The sequence below is a fragment of the Lupinus angustifolius genome, chromosome LG06 (assembly GCF_001865875.1).
Source record: "Lupinus angustifolius cultivar Tanjil chromosome LG06, LupAngTanjil_v1.0, whole genome shotgun sequence".
Lineage (NCBI taxonomy): Eukaryota > Viridiplantae > Streptophyta > Magnoliopsida > Fabales > Fabaceae > Lupinus > Lupinus angustifolius.
In genome coordinates this window covers 4,857,365-4,882,449 of record NC_032014.1, presented here as the reverse complement: position 1 = coordinate 4,882,449, position 25,085 = coordinate 4,857,365, and the positions used below count along the sequence as shown (strand labels likewise).

Here is a 25,085-nt window from a genome sequence, read left to right as displayed (position 1 = left end):
CATTCCCTAACAAAATGTTATATTTAGATAGACGTGAAAAAGAATGGAATCTAACTTACAATAAAGATAGATGCAAGTCAAGTTTAATGGAAATAATTTTGAGGTTAATTAAAGTTACATGATTAGTGAGATCAATATATATATATATATATATATATTCTATGTCAATTCTTAAGAAAATTTAATTTTATTATATATACTAATTTGAGAAGTGCATAAATATCCATAATAGTTATACATTTACAAAATATATGAAGTTAGTTTGTTTATTTAAATTACATTTTACTCACATTTATAGATCATCTCATTTTTTGAAGGAAGTGATAAAATGAAAAATAAGCATGAAATAAAAGCAATGGGGTAAATTTATATATCTAATTAAGTTGGACTCCTACAAAAATATTGCATCTAGCTCTACTCCCTTCGAGGACTTTAATACAAAGGGAAAGAAAAGGAAAGAATGAGACTTCAGGTCCCAACAGATCTCCTATCATCGAAGAACGTGTTAGTTCGAATCTTATATGAGACACCCTAAGAAGGAGATAAGAAAATTTCCACACAACATGACCAGAAACTTACAAGATTGCAAGTAAGAAGAATGACAAACTATTTATTCTTGAATTATTAGATGTACACAGAAATCATCGACAAAGTCATCTACATACACGTTTGAACAACAAAAACAAATGAATCACCAAATAATCAGGATCAAAAGGTCACCCTTCCAAAATATAGAAAGAACAAACACATCAATCACCGAAAAGTATAAATAGAGAACAAATAAAACGTAAGTAAATAAATTATTACAAAAGAAAAAAGAAAACACAACACAATAAGATCAGAGATAAATCAAACAGATCTCGTCTGTCCATGGATAATAAGAAGATTAAGAGCCAATGTGACTAAAATTGACGAATCGTAAGAATGACAAGTCTTCTGTTTGATTTCTAAGCCAACATGGCGAAGATGGTTCCAGCAAGAGCAGTGCCAGTGATGACAGCTTTGCTAAGGGAGAATGCAGATGAAGGAGTGTGAGCTGGTGGTGGGTGAGGTGCATGACTGGCTGGTCCAGGGCCTGATGCTGGTGGTGGGGTAGAGGTAGGTGCCTTTGATGGGGTGGAAGCAGGGGTGTGGGATGGTGGTGAAGCAGTGGTTGGAGCATGAGCAGGAGCATGGGTAGGAGCATGAGATGGTGGTGGTGGGGTGGCTTTTGTTGGTGCTGGGGATGGTGCTGATTTTGGTGGTGGTGGAGGGGTGGTAGTTGGTGGGGTTACTGGTGATGGGGTGGTTGTTGGTGAGTGGGATGGTGCTGCTCTGGGTCCTTGGGCTATGCATGAGGTGGCTAAGAGCCCCAAGATCATAAACACTTGAAATGTTGCTGACCTCATCTTCTAGCTACTAGAGAGAGAAACTTGAGAAACTATTTGAGTTTGAGTGTGTTAGAGAGATAAGTTCAGAAGAGAGGAGTAGTGGATGATGAAAAAGTGAAGAGGAGAGTATATATAAATAAAACGAGGTGCTCAAAAATCATAGAAGGACAGCGATTATTCTATCAATTAATTAATGGTCATAAGATTCCTAAACTCCAATGTCTTAAACTAATTACTATATATGGCCACTTAGGCTTTTACCAATTATTATGTAACGAGCATGTGTAAACCAGCTATGGACTGAGGAAGGTTTAAGGAGGGGAATGTGCCTTGAAAGTATTTTAGAAGATACATGTATACACTCAAAATATATGAATTTAATATCTATAGCGTAAAGATTTAGTTATTGTTATTACATCGTTTATTATTCATTTATATTTTTTAAAATAATTAAATATAAATAATAAATGATACAATAATAATGTATATAAATCTTATATGATTAATGTATATATTATTTTTTCAAAATATAAATCTTTAGAGGATACTAAAATAGGAGGTAGAAATTGTTGTTGGAGTCAACACGCGGTGTAATTGTTTTTCTCTCCCTTTGAACTTTTCTTGGTGGTTAGGACGAAATCTTATATTTTAGTGTGACTGTACCAACTATTAGCTTGCACACGATGAAGCTTGCCAAAAATGGGATCTTGCATAGCGCACCATGCTTTTTCTTGGTTTGCGCATTATGTACTTATGAGTTTGTCCATGTCATCTGTTGTTCTTCAAGATTACGGATAGAGATCATATTCTTAAATGTTGACCTATTTCATGTCTCAAACTAATTAGAATACTCAATTTTATGACATTTTGCTTTTAATTTTTTTCTTTTATTCACGTGTCAGTATATGATTGGTTTGAGACAGAAAATAAAATACATCAGGTGATCCACATTCACTTGAAACACCTCTTTGGGTCGCAAGAAGGTGTAGGTTTTGAGGCTGAGTGAGGATCTGCTATCTCACTTTTTTGTGTATCATTGTGTCTCAATTCAATGAAAATTTAACATATATTTAAAAAGAAAATTAAGAAAAATATAAAATAATATTTTTATGTGATTTGATGGGATGTCATTAGCTTGAGACATGGAGACGGGAAGTTTTTGAGACGGAGGATCCTCTTCAAGTGAGACGTCGTTGTCTTACCTAGGTACTTTCCAAAGTATACGGTTGCAACTAGTCTTGGCTTCGTCCACCGATTTTACTGGAATACCCCCATGTTCTCACCTTAATTTTGACTTCAGATGTGGCACAAACTTCATGCAGTTTTTAAGTTAATTAAATTGTCATTTTAGTACTAAGCACCAACTAGTCATTTTAGTCTATACAATTGTATATTAATTTGATTTATAATATTAGTGATAATTGGTAAACTTTATTTTTTTGTCATTGTTAATAAACTTTATTTATTGTTGGTAATTTTTTTTTGGAGTTTGTGATGTAGTATGCTAAATGTCAACTTGATATTAGATATTAATTTTTTTTGGCTACATCAAATCTTAAAGAAATAAATTGATTAAATTTAATCTAACATTTAAAGATATATTGGATCAAGTTGAATTATATGTTAGAAACAAAATTTCTTGAATCAAAATTTATAGATCAAACTAACATTACACTTAAAAGCAAAGTTTTTAAACGTAATAAAATTGGTGCATGATCCCTCCAAATTAAATTAATATCATATCTTATACATCCTAATATAATTTTAAATACTATCATATACTTATTTTTTATTTACGTGCTAATTAATTATACAAACAATACTAATCAAGCATAGTAATTCTTCCGTTAATTACTAGGTAACCAACATACGAAAAGTCCCTCTTCACGCGAATATAAAAAGTCTTCTCATTTTGTATTTTAAACCAATTCAGTCAATTTTTTTATTCTATTGTCATTTTATTTGGTTCTCCTTCTCGATTGACAACCTGAAGCCTTTTATTAAGACCGTTATTAAAATTTAAATATTTTTTTATAATTTAGCAGAGAGAGAAAAACAAGTAAAATAACCGTTACAAGTGGAAAACAACTAACATGTTCATCTTCCATGCAACTCCTCCGAATAAAAAGTATATATAATGTTTAATTTAAAGGAAATTATTGTATGGTGCATGTTTTGTTGTCTTGCTATGAGCAGCTGGAACTAGAAGACATATGATGTGTTAACATGACAAATGCTGCAAAGGGTTAAGATGGGCCATGTGGCAAAATGCAAAAATCGAATGTAACACATTGTCATTTTTTTGGATTGTAATGGAGAAGTCTTTACTATTGTATTTTTGTAAACTATAATGATGGTTGGCAGCAATAATTGAATATATTAATAATATGATACATTAATTTATTTTTCTCATGGAAACAATTCAATTGTGTGTTTGGGTTTGCGTTTATTAAGGATGGTAAACTCCATATTTACGATTGCACACAACGAATTTGACCCCATTCACAAGTAGAATTAGTAGTTTGAAGTTTTCCAATCTTAGGTCACTAAAGCTAGGAGGATCATGCTAACCAGACATTTTCACATTTGTTGTCGACACTTCATATTTAGTAGTGCACGCAACGGAAAAGGAATTGATTCATTCATCACAAAGTGGATTTAGCAGTTTGAAGTTTTCCAATGTTAGGTCCACAAAGCCAAGAAGATTATGCTAAAGAGACACTTTCGTTGCCGCTTATTATATATCATATATATTGATGAGATTCAAATATATTTAATCCAACTATTGCTTATAAGACTTAAACAATCTTAACGAGCTTTTGGATTGAATTAATTCAAACATCTTATATCCAGGTGCTGCCAATTTCATTTCAAAAGTTTCTCCCGTTATTTCTCTTACCATGTAAAAATAAAAAATGAATCTTCTCCATTACTAGATGGTACCTAATAAGATTAAGATACGTAGATTTTAAAAAAATTTGATAGTGTAGATTTTAAAATATTTTTAGCCAAAAGAATATTATAAATGATGAAAAATAAATTTGGACATCACATTTTAGTACTGTACTCTCTAATATATACAAGAGAGGATCCTAACCCTAAAAAATGTAAAATATTAACAAAGATCACATGTTTCAAAATCTGTTCCAATTTCATATTTCAGCAAATTAAAAATTGACACACAAATAAAATAAATAAATAAAATAACATTTTTATAATACTTGAAATTTTTTTATTAGCTCTAAACAAGGAATTAGTAAGACTTAAAAGACAAATGATATTGTTCATAACGAAGTAACATAAATCACATGGACCAAAGCCTATCCAAATTTTCTGTGGGTCAATTAAAAATTCACACATAAATAAAAAGAAAAGAACTTTAATTAAAAATTCACACATAAATAAAAAAGAAAAAAACTTATTATTCCAACCCCACTTACACCAGAATCCTTTTAATATTTAATAGTAGCAGAAACAAATCTCACTCATTGGCCATTATAGGGTCAACATCTTTCTATCCATTTGAATAAGGATCTTTTCCATTAATGTAGAGATAAGTGCGTATTTTTTACTTATTTTTAATGACAAAAATATAATTTCATGGAAATAAAAAAGATACATGTGTAATTTGAAAGAGAATAATGTATCTCCTTATATAAGGAGATAACTTATCTCCTCTAACCAATAAAAATGTGACATGTGTGCTATTTTGTTTATTTTTAAAAATATTTTTATAGTAAATTGTGAAACATGACACATGTCATAATTTCACTGGCAGGAGGAGATAACTTATCTCCTTATGTAAGGAGATACTCCATTCCCAATTTGAAATTATATTATTCTTTATTTTTTGAAATGCTTGCGTATCCAAACTCTTAAAATTCTTATCATCATATGGTAGTAAATGGCCTCCAACAAACGGCATAGTGTGATACTAGTTTTATCTGAGATTGAGCCAAATAAGCCAATTTAAATTATGTGTTGTCTTGTTTGCTTTCGAACAAGAAATTGCAGGTTCTCAAAATTTGCATCCCAGGACAAATGGATCCTGTCAATTCAACGGGGAAGTGTCAGACAAGAGGGACAAACTTTCCTCCAGCACTTATTTAAGAGCATAGAGAGACGGAGGCAAATTTCAGCATGGTACTCGATAAAATTGACACTGATTTTGGTGCCCTTTATTAGAAATCAAACAATATGAAAATGATGTATTTCATTGATTAAAAATGAATGTTAGTAAATGGATTAAATGAATTAAATTAGAAAGGAAATTCAATTAAAATACTAATGTATATAGGAAATATCAACTTACTTCGCTTCTCTTTATAACTATTAATTATAGGAAAATCCAATAGTTTGAATTAGTTATTAAATCTAAATCATTATATATTTATAAAATTGATGGATATGATGATGAGCTTATTCTTGAAGTAAGTGGATCTCTACTTATATATATAGGGAATGAATTAACTTATTCCAAGAGTAAGTTTTTTAAACTTACTCCATGTCCTAATAATCAATTCTAGGGAAATCCAATAATTTAAATTAGTGAGTAGATCTAAATCCAATGACCACTAAAAGAGGTAATGAAAGAGAAGAAAAGTAATTTTTGATGTATCCGTTAAATTTGAAAAAATGAACGGACGAAATTAAATATAAATAGTGTAATTCTATTTTGCTATAAACAAATCTCTCTCTATATATCAATCCTTATGCAGTGTTACCGGTTAGTGCACAACAAGTTGAAAGGAAAATTGTTAGGATTTAATATGTATATGCTGACAGTGTAAGTTAGTCAATCATCTATCATTCGTATATTAACTACCATTAACTCTCATATAAAAATAATATAAATCAACAGTGAATGATGTGCTGATAATGTAGAAAACTTTACATTAACAGTACGTAGATTTTAAACTCAAATTGTTATGTCATACATGCATTTTACAACAACAAAATTATTTGTCCCCTAGGTTGTGCTTATTGGTGTCCCTTATGTAATGAGGTAAATATGTGACACATTTATAAACCTCAATCTATATCAACAGTAATGCTTAAGGTAATAATGAACCTTAGTGTGGCAAAGGTGTGAACGTTCGATACTGTTGTTGGTTCCTCTTTCTGCTTCTGCACTAACATTGGCAACAAAGTTTCTAGACATGGAAAGTTGCGTGAGGAGTGGAATTGATGGGATAGAGATCACTTCTTATTCCTGTCCAATTTCCTGTCTTAGTCTAATGAAGAATTACCATTGAATTAAATAATTCTAAAAACACAAATTAACATTTTTATATTACTTAAATGAACCTGATTGGTTTGAAACATGATGACATATTCCTTTTAAGACATTGGATCCTATTTCCAATTGAAGAAACATGTAATGTGACAGTTATTAGGTTGTTCAAAATTGCTTGGTAAACTAAGTTTAGAAAGTGTGATTTGATTTAGGAGAAAAAGACAATTCTTAAAATGTAGTCATTGGAGAAGAATTAACCGTTAATTGTAACTTTGTTATGTGACAAAATTTTAAATTGATATTGGTATCTTTATTACTAGAGAGGATCCAAACTGCACATGTATTGGATTGTCTGGATGACCATGTGAGATGATTGGCCCAAGTGAACCCATGGGATGGTTTTTACAAGCTGTTAAAAGTTCAAGACGGAAATGAATAGGTTTTAATCTATTCGGTTTGACAATTATATTTTTGGGCCTGACCAAACAAGAGGCTGGGCAATAGGGCTAAAATCTACGAGAGAATTGAAAAATTACAATTAATTACTCATTGAAATAAAGAAACTACAACCTATGATTGGAATAAACAACAATTTAATTGTAGAACGTAATTAAAAGCGCGGTCATGTCCTTTGTACCAAAACATCGAAAGTTGATATTACTTACGAGAGGACTTATGTGAACTATTATGTTGGAGCCAAGTTTAAGAAAAGGTTTGTCACGTCGGGGGCGTTATGAGTCAAACTTGGGTAGAGCAAACCCGAGATATTACAGGAAATTCAAAGAGCAAGGCTTGGCCATAATGACTCATGAACGTAGGAGGCACTATATTGTGGAATCATGGATATTCAGCACGATAAATTTCTGGACCATGATCAGGTGCTGGCGTGTCTAGTGGATCATGATCAAGTAAAATTCCCTCATTTATTTCATCCTTTAAATACCTCCATGCGTTAAGTGCAGTTAGAGAATTCTTATGTCATACACACCCCATATTAAAGCAAAAACAGGAGAAAAAAATAACGAAATACTTAATTTTTTTAATTGATATAATATATTTTTATTTGTTCGAGACATATTTTGAGATACAATTTAAGATAATATTATATGTAGTAATATGTAAATCCATATTAAACCATTAATTAGTATTTCCAATACACAAAAAATAATTGATCTATTTATTCTCGCACTTTACTTGGATATACCTTAATTTCTAGTCTTAAGACTCCCAAACAGGGCAACACTTCAAAATTATATAGAAATATATCCCTAAAGATGTGAAGCATCAAATACACTATGCATAAACGTGAATATATAAGAGAGTCTTGACAAATGGATAGAGGAGTTGAGGCGTAACCTTAGCTGATTCTAGCTAAAAGGATATAGTGTTGACAAATGGATTTGGCCTTATGATACTTCTCTTAGATATTCGGTCAAGTCCACTTACAAAGTGATTTGGCAAATGGAAGGAAGAGGCTAGTGCAAATGATCGAGTGTTATGGAACACTTTATGAAAATCTTGGGCTCCTCTGAAAACCTGTGCTCTTGCTTGAAGAATTATTTTGGATAGAATTCCTACTAAGTGGAATCTAGCCCAAATGGGTGGGAACTTTAGTGGAAATGACGTTATGTGTGTGGTGTCAGCTTCAATCAGAGACTGTGGATCATCTTTTCTTCTCTTGTTAGTTCTCTTATCGAGTTTGACAAATTTTTTATGGGGGTTGGGGCTCATGGGGGTGTTACCACCCTCAACTAAGTCTCACTGATTTCAACACCTTTACTCTATTAAGGGTGGCGAAGCGAAAGGGATTGACTCTGTATTTTGGATGGCTACAATTTGGTCCTGATAAAGTTCAAATATTGGCTATAGGTCAAAAGTAAAATCAAATGTTCATCGTTGTCTTGGATTAAATAGATCTTTAACCGGATTGCTAACTTGGACTATTATTGTTAGTTCCACCCTTATATTTCTAGGTGTTTGTTATTTCAGGTTTTCCTATGTTTGATGTTGTCTTAGAAGCCGTGTTGTGTTTTCTTGTTTCTTTTGTTGTATCTTTGTATTTTATTAATAAAAAATTTACCTTCCAAAAAAACGTAAATATATAACTTTTAAAATAGACTTTTGTTATATGCACTAATGCGAGCATCGATCGCGCACAGGGCAAAATCAATTTAATATCACTTAACTAAAACTTTAGTCGGTTTAGTTGTCTAATTTTTTAAAACATATCAAAATTAAAAGATAACTTGACCCTTGTTAATCATATAAGCTCTTTATCTACAACTAGTATGATCCAGATTAATGATGTTGTAACTAGCCTTAAGCCAACATCAACCATGGCTAACACTATTAATACTTCAAGTATGGACAATGTTGTGTTCTTGATCAACCAATACTCTGCCCTGCATCAGCTGCACTAGAACAGGGGTCCTAGGCAGTCTCATACGCACCAAGCTAGAGTCAAGGCCAGAGCAGGGCCACACGCCTTGCACCAGGCCAGAGCAGGGCCATACGCCTTGGACCAGATGCACCAGGCCAGAGCAGTCTCATATACTCTGCACCAGATGCATCAGGACAGAGTTGTTTTCAGTACAACTCAGATAATTTATTCAGGCATGATTCAAGCCTTAAGCAAGGCCAACAAGGTCAAGGACCAATCAAGCATCCTAACCAGAAATCTGGTCATGAGTCCATTGGACCTTCTGTTTATTGTTATCCAAGTTATTATGATATTCATATATTTTGTCATATTTAGCATGTGCTAATCAAGTTAGTTTAGTTTATTAGTTTGTTATTAAAGTGATTCATAAAGTTCTTCCTATAAAGTGGGAAGAACCAAGCTTGTAAATTCAATTCAATCTAATAATAAAAAGTATCACTTATTATTTTTCTTCTTGCTTTTCTTTGCTGCATTTCGTTACTCTTCTTTATCACATTCCTCTTCTTCTTCTTCAAACAAGAAGAATTAGTTCCTTCTTGATTCATTCATTTTCTAAGTAAACATTGCAATTGCACAATGAGAGTCAATATATCATTAATTTCTCAGTTTAAAAATTCCAGCTTAATATTGCAGCACAATAGATATAGGAGTGTAAGGTATTCAAGATATAGTTCGCTCGGATGATAAGTACGTGCACACAAACACAAGTATCAGTTTTGCTCTGAAAATATAGGCTTTGTCAAATGCGTTGCTCCACTTTCGCTTCAAGTTTCATACCAAATTCTATATACCTTTAAAATCATGATTGAAGGCAGTAGTACTCTTTAAATATGCGGAAGTTAATCAGATTTTCTGAAAAGAATAGATAAAAAGGGATTTATGGCAATCAATAAAAAGTATTTACTAGAAAAATATACTAATACTACATCATACATTATGGATGTGTAATCTAGTTAAGTTGATTAAGTGTCTTCTCATGGACATTCCAATATTAAAATATTATAATAATTAGGGGTTTAATAATTTTTAAAATTATTTAATAAAAAATAATTTAAATATAGACTATTACAAATTTATTTATGACACTTGTCATCATTTTTATTTTATATCAGATCATCTAATATTGAATAGCAATAATATGAGGATCAAACGGTCTAATTAGTTTTACCACTAGCTAAACTTGCAAAAGGCTCTAGTTAGCAACTTAACACTCCTAGGTGAAAAAGTGTTAGGCCACTTTAAACGATGAAAATTTCATCCAACCTAATTATATTGAAGTAACCTAAGATAATCCTAAAAAATAAACAAATGGTTCACTTAAAATTTAAAATAAAAGAGATAGTTATTCTAATGTTATACTTTATTATAGTCTGAAAAATTGAGAGACTCAAGACTCAAATATTATTATACATAATTTTTAATAATATATATTATCCATGTATTTATAGATATTGATTAAAACTATATATAACGTTCGTATAAGAAAACTAAACCTTATACGAAACCTAATATTTGATATTTGGGTTGCATAAGACAGAGTAACTGAATTAGTTGATTAAATGTATTAGAATTTGTTTAGTTTAACTTGTATTCCATCTAATTTATGAGAAAAGAATATATCTCAATATAAGTAGATAAGTTATTTCATCGAATTACTAAAATCATTACATGTATCTTATTTAAATATGTTTTAGAAAAATATTTTTAAAACTAAATAAAATAATATACATGTCATACTTTTATTAGCTGAAGGTAATAAATTATTATCCGTAAGATGATTACTTTATTTTCTTAATTTATATAAGAAGCACGGTAGCAGCATATATCTTTTTGGAGTCTTTAGTGATCCGATATAAACATGAAGTAGTTTGTCTATTGGGCTTAGGCCTACCTAATAAATAAAATGTATTGGACAACTAGTCTAACCTGCATGATAAAATTTTATAAAAGGAAAAGAATGAAGAACCGTAAAGAAAATTAATATTATTAGTGGGAATTACGGATGGTAATGGGATGATGCTGGTGGTGTTTTTTCTGTTCTTAAACTAGCAATATTTATAGATTCATGTGTGGATAGTTAATATTTGCGAGTATCCAATAAGTTTTAATTATATATTTATATACTTTATAATAATTAAAAATATTTATTATATAAATAGTATGATAAATAGATGATTATTGTTAAATTGTGTGATTTATTTTGAAATCTATTTACTATATATAAAGCCAAAACTTGAAATAACTATCAACATAATTTTATTTTCCTATTTTTCCTTAATATTTTTTATTTTTAAAGTAAAATCATATAATCCTAGATAATTATAATTAATACATCTCACGTTAAGTTGGATATTATAAATACAAAAATTATAACATCAAATACATCCAACAAAATATATCCTAATTATCTAAAATATAAAATACAAATTTAATACTTAATATCGTAAAATAAGAATGCGGGTCGGTAAACACGACACACTAGTAATAATAAAGTATACCATATATAATCTTAAAATAATAATAAAATACTATATAATATGTATATATATATATAAATTTAATTAAAAACTATTTTTATAAATTTGTGGTACCCATGGGGTGAGTATTATAAAACACGTTCTCACTTATATGTTATTATTGTAGCTACTCATTATGGATATTTCTATGAATACTCACCAGTCGAAATTTTTTGCCATCCCTAATGAAAATGACAAGATGATGGATTAGATTGAATTTGTGGATAATTATAATTAATACATCTCACGTTAAGTTGGATATTATAAATACAAAAATTATAACATCAAATACATCCAACAAAATATATCCTAATTATCTAAAATATAAAATACAAATTTAATACTTAATATCGTAAAATAAGAATGCGGGTCGGTAAACACGACACACTAGTAATAATAAAGTATACCATATATAATCTTAAAATAATAATAAAATACTATATAATATGTATATATATATATAAATTTAATTAAAAACTATTTTTATAAATTTGTGGTACCCATGGGGTGAGTATTATAAAACACGTTCTCACTTATATGTTATTATTGTAGCTACTCATTATGGATATTTCTATGAATACTCACCAGTCGAAATTTTTTGCCATCCCTAATGAAAATGACAAGATGATGGATTAGATTGAATTTGTGTTTACCAACACTGAAATTTCATTCTTGATCATGAAGTTTGGACATATATCTATAAGTTAGGTTGTCATTCCTAATTTTTAGGTAAAGTTTGGACGTGTATCTTTTTAAGTTAGGTTCTCTTCCTGATTACTAGTTAGGATGGGGACACTATACATTCTTTAAATAATTTATATAAACATAAAAATATTACTTAAAATCAATAAAAAATCTGTTGAAAAAAAAAGTTAAATAATATGACGAATTCGGAAAAACAACTTAAGGGAAAGGAGTAATTAATGGGATACTTAGAAAGTCACATCAACCCATTGAATCCTCATCAACTTCTTTAATCTCCAATACTTTTGTCAGCCATAATAGTGATAATTTTTGTTTGGCAAAATTAAGTTATAGACTTATAGTTATGATCTTGTATATTGTGAGATAGTAGAAAGTTTATGGTTGTATTAATAACTTATTAAACTAAAATTGTTCAGATATATTAGATTTATAAATTAGCTAAATTTTAAAAAATGTATAAAAAATGACATTCAATATTTTTTTAGTTATTTGTTAATTAAATAATTAATGATTTGAGTAATTAAGTACACATATAATTTAAAATAAAAGTTTTCAATTATTTATTTTTATATTTTATTTAAAATTGTACATACAATATTTATCTATATGCTTTATTTTAATAATTTGTTTGTCTATTTTCAATAATTTTCTAAATATGCAATTAACTTGCATAAGATTATAGTATTATTTCAGTTTTAATACTATATATTGTTAAAAAAATATAATACAAAAATAATTTATACATCACAGTAGAGTTTCTAATTGAAAGTGACTAATGTATTTTTTTTTTAAATTTCGAAAAGTAAATTTAGTAAGTAAATTATTGAAAAATCCTTTTAATTTCTAAACCCAAATTCAAATAGTTTTGTGAGAATTGCTTTCAAAACAAGCTAAGTTACAAGTTTCATTCTACCCATAGAGTCATAGACAACTTAAAAGGCTATAAGCTTATGATACTTTTTCTATATAAAAAGAAGACGTCACATACTATTTTTTAGAGTGAAAAACTTTGAAATTTGAAGTCTGGGTGAAATGAAAGATCAAAACCAGAAGAAACCCAGAATCCTCTGCCTCCACGGATTCAGGACAAGTGGTGAAATCCTGAAGAATTTAGTCTTACGACGTTGGCCTGAAACTGTAACAGAAAAACTGGACTTGGTCTTTCTTGATGGGTTGTTTCCAGCACAAGGAAAATCAGACGTTGAAGGCATTTATGATCCTCCTTACTACGAATGGTTCCAAGCTAATAAGGTTATATAGTTTAATCTTCATCTCTGGTCTAATCATCACACATGATGCTAATAGTTATTATCTATTTGTGTGCAGGATTACACTGAGTATAGCAACTTTGAAGAATGTATAGCATACATCGAAAATTACATGCTAAAAAATGGTCCTTTTGATGGTTTTTTAGGATTTTCTCAGGGAGCAGTGATAGCAGCTGCATTGCCAGGAATGCAAGCTCAGGTAATAAGACAAAAAATCATCATAGTTATTTCGATTTAGTCTATAAATCTTTGAACTATTTTATGATTTTGATTTAATGAGTTATGACTGAATTTAGGGTGTAGCACTTGGGAAGGTAAACAAGATCAAATTCGTGATTATAATATCAGGGAGCAAATTTGGTGGAAAGATGTTTGGAATGCCAAAACTTGCTTCCAATGCATTTTCAAAACCAATTGAATGCTTCTCTATTCACTTCATAGGTAATTTCAAGTAACTAGTTTCTTATGCTCATTCTTTTAGTAATTCTTTTTGTGCTATTTAGCCTTATAAAGTTGAATTTCACATGTTCTATTAATTGTTATCATATCAATGAACTAATTAATATACTTTGTCCATATTGTGTGATGAAGGGGAAACAGATTCTATGAAGCCAGAGAACATTGCTTTGTTGGAAGCATTTGTGGATCCCATTGTTATTTATCACCCGAAAGGGCATACAGTCCCCACACTTGGTTAGTTAGGAATTATCTATCTATTAAATTTTTTATCAATGTTGTATAAACATTAACAAACAATTTTTCCTGAATGATGTCCCAATCATATATGTATAGATAATAATGAAACAAAAACAACAAAAATAATAAATTTTTTTAATTGGTACGAGACAAGATTTATGACATAATTTGAGATAAGATATTTTTTTAGTATAAACGTACTTACCTTTCATTCACTTCATACATGTATACTTTTTTTATCATATGATTGAAGTTGAGTTCACCTTATTTTAAGAATCATATTTTATTATTCAGGCAAATGCTTCTGTATAAAAACTCGCATTCCTATTTTATAAGTTTTATGTTTTTTATCATACAATTAGTGGAATATGAGATTTGGTTTTGTGCTTCTTTGTTGAAGATGATAAGAGTCTGGAAATTATGCTTGGCTTCATTGATAAGATTCAGAGAATAACATCAGAGGGTAACCAAAAGGCCTTAATCTGTAGGGATAAGAAGGCCTTGATATCATTTTTATGAATCTTCAACCAATGCTTATATATAACCTCATGTAAACTTTGTTAAGGTTGGTAGTTGGATTTATGGAGAAAAAAATAAGGGATGGAAAGAAATGAGAAATATTCTGTGTGTAATTGAGTAAGGTTATATTTATTTATGAATTATCTATATATTATTATTATTATTATTATTATTATTATTATATATATGTAAAGTTAGGTGTGCTTTTGTATTAAAGGCTACACTCATCAATAATTCAGCAATTTATTAAGCCCCGTTTTAATATATGTAATCCTGACCGAATATTGAAAATAATGTGAATAGTGAAAAAAATGCTGATAAACATTAATTTTAATCATTGTACACTCGAGCTGCTAAATGAAGAAAAACGTCACAAGAACACATAGGAGAACGAAAAGTAGAAGATGGAAATGAGTTCCTTTGTATCTTTTCTTTGGGAATGAAAAAGCCTTGAAGTTGGATATTGAAAACTTGAGGAGTAAAGAATACATCATGGTATAATTATTTTATTTTGATACTATGTTAAAATGTGATATGAGCTATGAGTGAATCTTTTTGGATGAGAACTAAAGAAAACTTAAAGAAAGAAGGGTAGAGAATGAGAATCAAAATTTTATTGAAATGAATAATTTTTCTCATTATGTTACAAAGGTATAAGAATTCATACTAAAAGAGAAGAAAAAACAAAACATAAAAATTGTTAACAAAATAATCAATTAACATGTCAATAATCGATTATTGTATACAAAAAAGTTCAACTTAATTAACTAAATCAACTAAATAGATAATTGATTAATCATTTAGTTAATTGATTGTTCATAACAGAATTATAACTAAACAACATCTAGATAATGGATTGATGATATTATTAATTAATTATAGAAAACAGAATTATAGCTATTTTGACAAAGATATGAGGCATTATATCGTGGAAACATTGATATTTAGCGTGATACGTTTCCGGATCCATAATTAATGGTTTCTAGACCATGATCAGGTGGGGGCGTGACTGGTGGACCATGGTCATGTAAAATACCCTCATGTTCTTCATCCTTTAAATACCTGCATGCATTAAGTGCAGTTACAGAATTCTTATACCATACTTCTTTTCATTACACACGATACACACCCCATTAATATATGAGCATGACTCAACCACTAGATTATTCTCCTAGAATACTTTAGTGATCATGTCCTGTAATAATAGATGAGGTAAGGATAGTCATTCTCCTTAATGGACCAGACAATCATTCTATCCGAGTGCCTTATCCTAGCAATATGTAAATCCATATTAAACCATTAATTTGTATTTCCAATGCACACAACAAAAAAACGATTGCTCTATTTCTTCTCGCGCTTTGCTTAGATATACCTTACCATTCTTAAGACTACCAAACAGGGCAACACTTCAGAATTATATAGTAATATATCCCCTAAAAAGGTGAAGCATCAAATACACTATGCATAAATGTGAATATATAAGTTTAAAAGTAAACTTTTCTTATATGCACTACTGCGAGCGGCAGATCGCGCACAAGGCAAAATCAATTTAATATCACCTAACTAAAACTTTAGTCAGTTTAGATGTCTAATTTTTTAAAACATTGCAGTTGCACAATGAGAGTCAATATATCATTAATTTCTCAGTTTAAAATTGATATTTGATTTCAGCTTAATATTGCAGCACAATAGATTCATAGGAGTGTAAGGTATTCAAGACATGGTTCTCTTGGATGATACAAGTACGTGCACACAAACACAAGTATCCATTTTTGCTCTGAAAATGTAGACTTTGTCAAATGCGTTGCTCCACTTTCGCTTCACAAGTTTCATACCAAATTCTATATACCTTTAAAATCATGATTGAAGGTAATACTCTTCAAAAAGGGAAAAACATTTCTGCAATGAATTTTACACTCTCACTCCTTTATACATCATTCATTTTTAATGATGATTGACTTTAAAATAAAAGTAAGCAAATGAATGGTGGATAATTCACTATTTGTGTATAAATCTTTACATTATGAGTTCATATATATTACACTCCTTTAAATATGTTGAAGTTAATAAGATTTTCTGAAAATAATAGAGAAAAAGGGATTTATGACCATCAATAAGAAAGTATTTACTAGAAAAGTGAACTAATGCTGCAGCATACCTTATGGATGTGGACTCAAGTACACTTGATGAAGTATTTTTACATATGTAATGGACATTCCAGTATTTATATATTATGAAAATCAGGGGTTTAATAATTTTAAAAATTATTATTAAAAAATAATATAAATACAAAAGTGTTAGATAATTTCTATTCTATTTACTATTTAATAAAATAAACTCTCACCACCTCATCAATTGCTATATGGTATCTCTTTCTTCATGTCACCTCATCAATTGTTATATATCATCTCCTTCTTCATTTTTCCCTCCTAAATGGTTCCATGATAGTCATATGTACATTCCCACAATATATTTGTCCTTTTTTATTTATGATTATTGCATTTAGTAAATAATTATTGCATTTTTTATGGTTATATCTAATTTGCATTTGAATTGTTATTGAGGTCTATGACTCTCTCTTTCTCTTCCAATATTTTTTCTCGAGTTTCATTTCATTATCGTCCTTTTTTTCTCTTTCAATTATTAACTTTAAAGTGTATTTTTTATTTATTCTGTAGATCTGATCTTTAGTACATTTTTCATTGATTTTTTGGTTTATTTTATAGATTTGTTCTTATTTTATCAATGATTTTTTGTATAATTTTTCAATAATGTCCTTATTTTATAGATGTGTTCTCACTAATGTCATTATTTTGTAGATATATTCTTCTAGCAATTTTCTCCTTTAACGTCTCTTTCCTCAAGGAAGATCAAACTTTCAAAACCTATGGTATGTACCTATTATGTATTACATTATACATTCACTTACAATATTATATTTATTTGTCTATATATTTTTGTTAATAATATATTTATCTCCTCATCTTATCTCATTGTTACCATTTTCTCTCTTTATTTATAGTTTGGCCTGATGGAGTTTAATTTTTTCTATTCGCATCTCTTATCTTACTTATACACTTTTTTATTCAAAGAATTATTATTTTAATTTTTTGTTTTGCATGTTTCAGAAACACCTATAGTGTATCATCCTCTAAAATAAGGTAAACATCATGGTTAGTTATTGGTACTTTCATTTTTGGCTTCATCATTATTATTCAATCACTTATGAATTTTGTATTTTATTTTCTCTATTCGATGATTTTTAATATATATGTTGTTTAATACACTCATTTTGGCTCAATATTTGTGCTCTTGTAAAATTTACTTAAACCTCATTACCTTATTTAATTGTTTGCTTATAAATTTGTATAGTTTGGATTGTCAACAACACAATATAATGTTTTTGTTCTTTGTTTCTCGATTTTTAGCATTCCTATATATTAAGAAGAATAATGTCTTCATTTTTATTTGATTTATATTTTTTTAATTTATTTATTATTTCCAAATTTTAAGCAATCCTTATTATGGACATAAATTTGCAGAATTATAACTAATAAATTTTGATTGTGATAATCAAGTGATTTGATTTATACTTTATTTAAATTGATTATGATTTCTAAATTTTAGGCAATGTTAATTATGTAGATAAATTTGTAGAATTATAACTAATAAATTTGTGTAATAATAATTAATTTCATTGTGTTTGAACATAATAAATAATATAACATATGATTCAAGACTCATGAAGAAATAGAATAATTTGAATTTTTTGTATAAGCTACAGAAATAGATATAAATTTGCGAATCAGTTACAGAACAGAAAGAATCAATTACCAACATAAATCAAAATATGTCAGAAATAACCGTTATTATAAATTATTATGTAATATAACGTAAATCATTCGTTATAAACATGCATTAATTTCTACTTTAAAATTATGCATTAAAGTTGTTATGAAATTTTAAAATATATTTAGATACATTAAATGGAATACGTTGTAATTACATATTTAAATATATTTAAAACATTATCAATTAATATCATTTAATCATTTTTAAAACATAAATAGTAGAAAACCAATCTTATTACTAATAGAAAGAATAAACTATGATATTACAATGAATATAAAAATCTGTTGAAAACTTTCTTCACATAAAAATAATAGACAATGAATTTATTTCATAAAAATAATAATTTTTAATATTAATTAGAAGAAATATAGATAATTCCCTTACGTTCTTGGAATTAAGGAACTTGAGGCATTAATAATGAAATAAAGATTTTGGAGCAATAATAACAATGTTTGAGAGTCGAAATATGATACAATGGTTAAGGTGAAAGAGTTTAAGGAATGAGATTGACGAAGTTGTGGGTTTGAGCCTTACCCATAGCAAACTTAAAACAATAAAAAATGAGTTACAATGTGGTTTGGTTGTTAGGGCTGAAGTAAAGGAGATTTAATGTTTGATTATCACCCACAATAAATACTAACATATTATTTATTATTAATTGAAATAATGTGTTATCATATTACAATTAATAAGGAAATCTTTTGTTATTATGTCTGACATAAAAATGATAGACATTGAATTTGTTTCTTAAAAATAACAATTTTTAATATTAATTATTTAAATATATTTAACATTCTTATTTAATTATTTTTAGAAACTTTAATATCCAAAATTCAATCCTATTATTAATAGAGTGAACAATGATATTAGAATTAATAAAGAGATCTCTTGATATTTAATTTATTTGATAAAAATATTTATATTTTATTATTAATTAGAAGAAAAGTTGATAATTCCTAAATGTTTTCTTCTCTATAATTGATGGTTATGATGAGGAGTAAGTTTTTAAAATTTACTATTGCAGTAAGTGGATCTCTCCTCTTAATTATGATGATTTAATTTATATTTTAAAATTATGTATTAAAATTGTTAGGAAAATTTGAAAACATATTTTAATTATAGTAAATGGAATATGTAGTAATTGCACATTTAAATAAATCTTAAAACATTCTCACTTAATACCATTTATTCATTTTATATATCATCTATCATTCCATACAGATCATTCAAATATTATTGTATGGATGAAGACATATAATCAAGACAATGATACAATTTTAAAATATTGTAATAAACTATTGTAATTGTACATAATCGCTAACACACAAAAATATAATAACATTAGTATATATTAGTTAAATTATATTATTTATTTTTTCTTTAGAATTCTCATAACTATGTCATTCTCTGCCTAATGACATATACAATTCTTAATTTTGATAATCCAATAGATGTTATAATTTAAAGTACTAATCTAGATCTACAAGATCGCTAAAAATGAAGAGTTTTTATAACTAATGATAATACTTGCATCAACTATTGAAATTATTGAACAAATAAATGAATTTTTTTTAGTTTAATTCTAAATAAAAAAATTTATAATTCAATTCAATCAGTTATTAAGTTGAAGTAAATATTTCTAAACTTCATAATATTAGGTGATAAAAATAAATACAATAGTTCTGATTCTATTGATATATAATACTAATGAGGGCCAAAATTCAACTTATTAACCCATCAATTTTTAAATGTATTTACAATTTTTGGTCTTCCTCATCATATAATCAAGTTTTTCCCACAATATGATATTGTATATATTTAATATTTGTGAGGTTAAACAATGAAGGATATTGAATTTTGAAAAATATATTAATTTCAAAATAACAAAATTTGAAGTTGTTCCTTATCTTAAAGAAACAATATAGATATAATATATATGTTCTTAATCATATAATAAAAAAATATCGTCTCATACATTCGCACGAGTAACTTGCTAGTTGAATCATGAAAATTTTGTCTAATCAGATTATATTGGATTAACCTAAAATAATCATGTAAACTAAACAAATGGTTAACTTCAAATTTAAAATAATGGAGATGAGTTATTCTAATGTTATACTTTATCATAGTATGGAGAGACTCAAATATAATCATATATATATATATAAACGGTCGTTTAATATGACCAAATAATTTAATCATTTAAGAAAACTGAACCTTATATGAAACCTAATATTTGATGTCTGGGTTTCATAACACATAGTAACTAAATTCGTGGATTAAATGTATTAGAATTTGTTTTGTTTAGCTTGTACTCCATCTAATTTATGTAAAGAATCACTAATAGCAATATATATGTTTGGAGTCATACTATTATTTAGTGATTCGATATACACGGGAGCCGTTTGTCTATTGGGCTTAGGCCTAATAAATAAAATGTATTGGACAACTAGTCTAACCTGCATGATAAAATTTTATAAAGAAGGAAAAATAATGAAGAACCGTAAGAAAATTAATATTATTGGTGGGAATGGCAACATTGCAGAATGAGCTGAGAATTTTATACTTGATTATGAACTCAAGCATAATCTAGACTAAATAATAGATTAGCATATATATTACCAAGATATTGATCTATAGTGTAAGGTCATACTAAATTAAAAAACGATCAATTGGTCAAGAGTTCAATTATTGTGAACAACACTTGTGGGAGGGTAGTCGCGCACCCAGAAAGGAAAAATATGAAAGAATACTCTAGATAGTACAAAAAATATTAGCATATATATATCCGCTACTATCGGATTTCGCATAACCCGAATAAGTATGACATTTGTCATAAACATATATCTTATACTTTAAATGGGTATCTTTATCTTTTAGTGCTATACAATAATATATATAGAATAATTCTATAATTTTATATTTATTATATAAAATGAGTTTTGGTCTAGTTCGGAATTGAGTATCACATATACTAAATTTGAATCTAATATTTTAAATCGGGAAACCCCGAAATACAACTAAAGTGGCTTTTCCTATTAAATTTAGGTTAAGTTTGAACATAATATTTCCACTTACAAATTAGGTTGTCATCTCCGATTATTAGTTAAGATAAGAGACACTATACATTTACTAAATAATTTTATATATATAAACATAAAAAGTATTATTGTAAAATCAATAACAAATTTGTTGAAATAAAAAAAGTTAAAAAGTATCATGAATTCTGAAAAACAACTTAAGGGAAAGGAGTAAATAATGAGATGCTTTGAAAGTCACATGCTACATGTCCTCATCCATTTCTTTAATTCCCAATACTTTTGTTAGCCTTAAGAGTGGTGACAAAATTAGCTTGTAGTTATGAATTTATATTTTTGATAGCTGAAATTTTATAGTTGTATTAATAACTTATTAAATTAGAATGGTTCAAGTAAACTAGCTTTATAAGCTATCTAAAATTTGAAAAATGTTTAACAAATACATACCATAGTTTCTTAATTATTCATTAATTAAAGAATTAATAATTGGAGTAATTAAGTACACATATGATTTTAAAAAAATCAATCATTTATTTTAATAATTTATTTATAACTGTACATATAATATTTTATTTATAATTGAAAATATAATATTTTATTTATTTGATTTATTTTAATAATTTGGTTTATTGTTTTCAATATTTTTCTAAATGTTGTGTAAGTTTATAGTATTATTTTAATTTTGGCATTATTTATCATTAAAAAGATATAATATGGAAATAATTTACACATCACAAAAATAATATATTCTGTAATTGAAGGTGACTAATATAATTTTTTAAAATTTTGAAGAGTAAAAAAATTATTGTAATCCAAGCTTCATTTTACTAGTACACAACTTAAAATGCTACAAGCTTCAGATAAATTTTCTATATAAAAAAACAGAAGTCACGTACTCTTTTTTAGAGTAAAAAACTTCGCAATCTGTAAGTCTGGATGAAATGGAAGATCAAAAGCAGAAGAAACCCAGGATCCTCTGCCTTCACGGATTCAGGACAAGTGGTGAAATCCTGAAGAAATTAATCTCACGTTGGCCTGAAACTATAACAGAAAAACTGGACTTGGTCTTTCTTGATGGGCTGTTTCCAGCACAGGGAAAATCAGACGTTGAAGGCATTTATGATCCTCCTTACTACGAATGGTTCCAAGCTAATAAGGTTATGTAGTTTAATCTTCATCTCTGATTTAATCATCAAACATGACGCTAACAGTTGTTATCTATTTGTGTGCAGGATTACACTGAGTATAGCAACTTTGAAGAATGTGTAGCATACATTGAAGATTACATGCTGAAAAATGGTCCTTTTGATGGTTTTCTAGGATTCTCTCAAGGAGCAATGATAGAAGCTGCATTGCCAGGAATGCAAGCTCAGGTAATAAGAAAGAAATTCATCTAAATTATTCTGATTTAGTTTATAAATCTTTCAACCATTTTATGATTTTGATTTAATCAAAGTGAGTGACTACTGAATTTAGGGCGTAGCACTTGGAAAGGTAAACAAGATCAAATTCTTGATTATAATATCAGGGGGCAAATTTGGTGGAAAGATGTTTGGAATGCCAAAACTTGCTTCCAATGCATTTTCAGAACCAATTGAATGCCCCTCTATCCACTTCATAGGTAATTTCAAGTAACTAGTTTCCTATGCTCAATCTTTGTTTGAGTCATTCTTTTTGTGCTATTTATCCCTATAAAGTTGAATTACACATGTTCTATTAATTGTTATCATTGTAATGAACTGATTAGTATACTTTGTCCATATTGTGTGTTGAAGGGGAAACGGATTCTATGAAGCCAGAGAATATTGCTTTGTTGGAAGCATTTGTGGATCCCATTGTTATTTATCACCCAAAAGGGCATACAGTCCCCACGCTTGGTTAGTTAGCAATTATTTATCTATTAAAATTTTCTGTATAAACATGAACAAAGATCTATTGTCTCAAATCATATATGCACCAATAATATTAAAGCAAAAATAATACAAATAATGAATTATTTTTAATTAATATGACATATTATTTTTGGCGCGAGACAAAATTTAAAATAAGATAAACATACCTACCTTTAATTCTATTCACACATGTATACATTTTTTTATCATTTGATTGAAGTTGAGTTCACCTTATTTTAAGGATCATGTTTTATCATCTAGGGAGATGCTGCGTATAAATAAGGTCTTTTACAGGTTTTATGTTTTTTTATCATACAATTAGTGGAAATTGAGTTTTGGTTTGGTGCTTCTTTGTTGCAGATGATAAGAGTCTGGAAACTATGCTTGGCTTCATTGATAAGATTCAGAGAATGACATTCAGAGGGTAATCAAAAGGCCTTAATCTGTATGGATATAAAGGACTTGATACCATTTTTATGAATCTTCAACCAATCCTTATATATAACATCATGTAAACTTTGTTAAGGTTGGCAGTTGGATTTATGGAAAAAATTTAGGGATGGAAAGAAATGAGACACAAATAGAAAATAAATTTTTGATTTGGGAAAATAATGGAATTTATTTCTCTTTATTCCATTAATATTAGAGGTGTAATTGAGTAAGGTAATATTTATTTATGAATTATCTATATTATTATTATTATATATATATATATAAATAAAGTTAGGTGGGTTTTTGTATTAAAGGCTACACTAATCAAATAATTCAGCAATTTCTTAAGTCCCATTTTTTTTTTTGTAATACTAAGTGTATCACCTTACATTTTTTGTTATGAAACTAATCCATTTTAGAGTTTATGTTTGTCCCTTCCAACAAGTGTTAATCCCAAGAATCAAATTTGACCTTAGAAATCTAATAATATCTTATATTATTAGACTAACATATTGTTGGGTCTTAAGCCTCATTATGTAATCCTGAACAAATATTAAAATAATGTGAGCAGTGAAAAATTGCCCATAAACATTAATTTTAATCATTGTGGTATTATATTTATGTAATATCTACACTCTTCATTTATATTTCTTATCTTTAAAAGTTAACAGTTGATTAAGTATGCATACCCATTTTCTCATTAAATTCTTAGGTTCAAGTGCTAGAGTGTGTATCATCTTTATTAATGAAGAGATTCAGTACATATCTATGATCATGACAGGTAACAAATTAAGTTTTTGAAGGTGATAATTTTAAAATATAAATAATATATTTTTAAATAAATCAATTCAGTAAAAATAACAAACATACCCTTTACTCTTTCTCTTTCTTCCTCTTTCATTCCTGAATCCCTACTGCATCTCTCTATACTATGAGTTTAAATTGAATGCAAATGTAATAATGAGATTAAAAACCACTGTTACCATTCAGAACAAAAAAAAATGGAATTCTACCGATACCATGTGGAGAACTGTAGGAATGCATGCATTCAGGAAATCGTTTGGTCGATAACCAAATTTCACCATTACCATGTAGAATTATAGGCACATAAATTGGCAACG

General features: G+C 28.2%; 3 protein-coding genes across 3 annotated transcripts; 2 read left to right on the top strand and 1 right to left on the bottom strand.

The window, feature by feature from the left end:
- LOC109350399 (classical arabinogalactan protein 7-like) lies at positions 948-1,388 on the bottom strand. The gene has a single exon (XM_019591640.1). The coding sequence runs from the start codon at positions 1,386-1,388 to the stop codon at positions 948-950; it is 441 nt and encodes a 146-aa protein (XP_019447185.1).
- On the top strand, positions 13,209-24,209 carry LOC109349160 (esterase C25G4.2-like). Its single transcript, XM_019589865.1, has 6 exons — positions 13,209-13,518; positions 13,594-13,734; positions 13,832-13,976; positions 14,127-14,228; positions 14,632-14,769; positions 24,084-24,209. The coding sequence occupies exons 1-5, from the start codon at positions 13,300-13,302 to the stop codon at positions 14,748-14,750; spliced, it is 726 nt and encodes a 241-aa protein (XP_019445410.1). The 5' UTR covers positions 13,209-13,299; the 3' UTR covers positions 14,751-14,769; positions 24,084-24,209.
- LOC109349161 (esterase AGAP003155-like) lies at positions 22,529-24,017 on the top strand. Its single transcript, XM_019589866.1, has 5 exons — positions 22,529-22,797; positions 22,873-23,013; positions 23,117-23,261; positions 23,416-23,517; positions 23,893-24,017. The coding sequence occupies exons 1-5, from the start codon at positions 22,582-22,584 to the stop codon at positions 23,958-23,960; spliced, it is 672 nt and encodes a 223-aa protein (XP_019445411.1). The 5' UTR covers positions 22,529-22,581; the 3' UTR covers positions 23,961-24,017.

What these genes read in the sequence shown, in the direction of transcription:
- LOC109349160 (XM_019589865.1), top strand. Translation starts at nt 13,300, where the DNA reads ATGAAAGATCAAAACCAGAAGAAACCCAGAATCCTCTGCCTCCACGGA. An exon ending in TGCCAGGAATGCAAGCTCAG is followed by an intron (nt 13,735 to 13,831) that starts GTAATAAGACAA and finishes GACTGAATTTAG; the next exon opens with GGTGTAGCACTTGGGAAGGT. An exon ending in CTTCTCTATTCACTTCATAG is followed by an intron (nt 13,977 to 14,126) that starts GTAATTTCAAGT and finishes TGTGTGATGAAG; the next exon opens with GGGAAACAGATTCTATGAAG.
- LOC109349161 (XM_019589866.1), top strand. Translation starts at nt 22,582, where the DNA reads ATGGAAGATCAAAAGCAGAAGAAACCCAGGATCCTCTGCCTTCACGGA. An exon ending in TGCCAGGAATGCAAGCTCAG is followed by an intron (nt 23,014 to 23,116) that starts GTAATAAGAAAG and finishes TACTGAATTTAG; the next exon opens with GGCGTAGCACTTGGAAAGGT. An exon ending in GCATACAGTCCCCACGCTTG is followed by an intron (nt 23,518 to 23,892) that starts GTTAGTTAGCAA and finishes TCTTTGTTGCAG; the next exon opens with ATGATAAGAGTCTGGAAACT.
- LOC109350399 (XM_019591640.1), bottom strand. Translation starts at nt 1,388, where the DNA reads ATGAGGTCAGCAACATTTCAAGTGTTTATGATCTTGGGGCTCTTAGCC.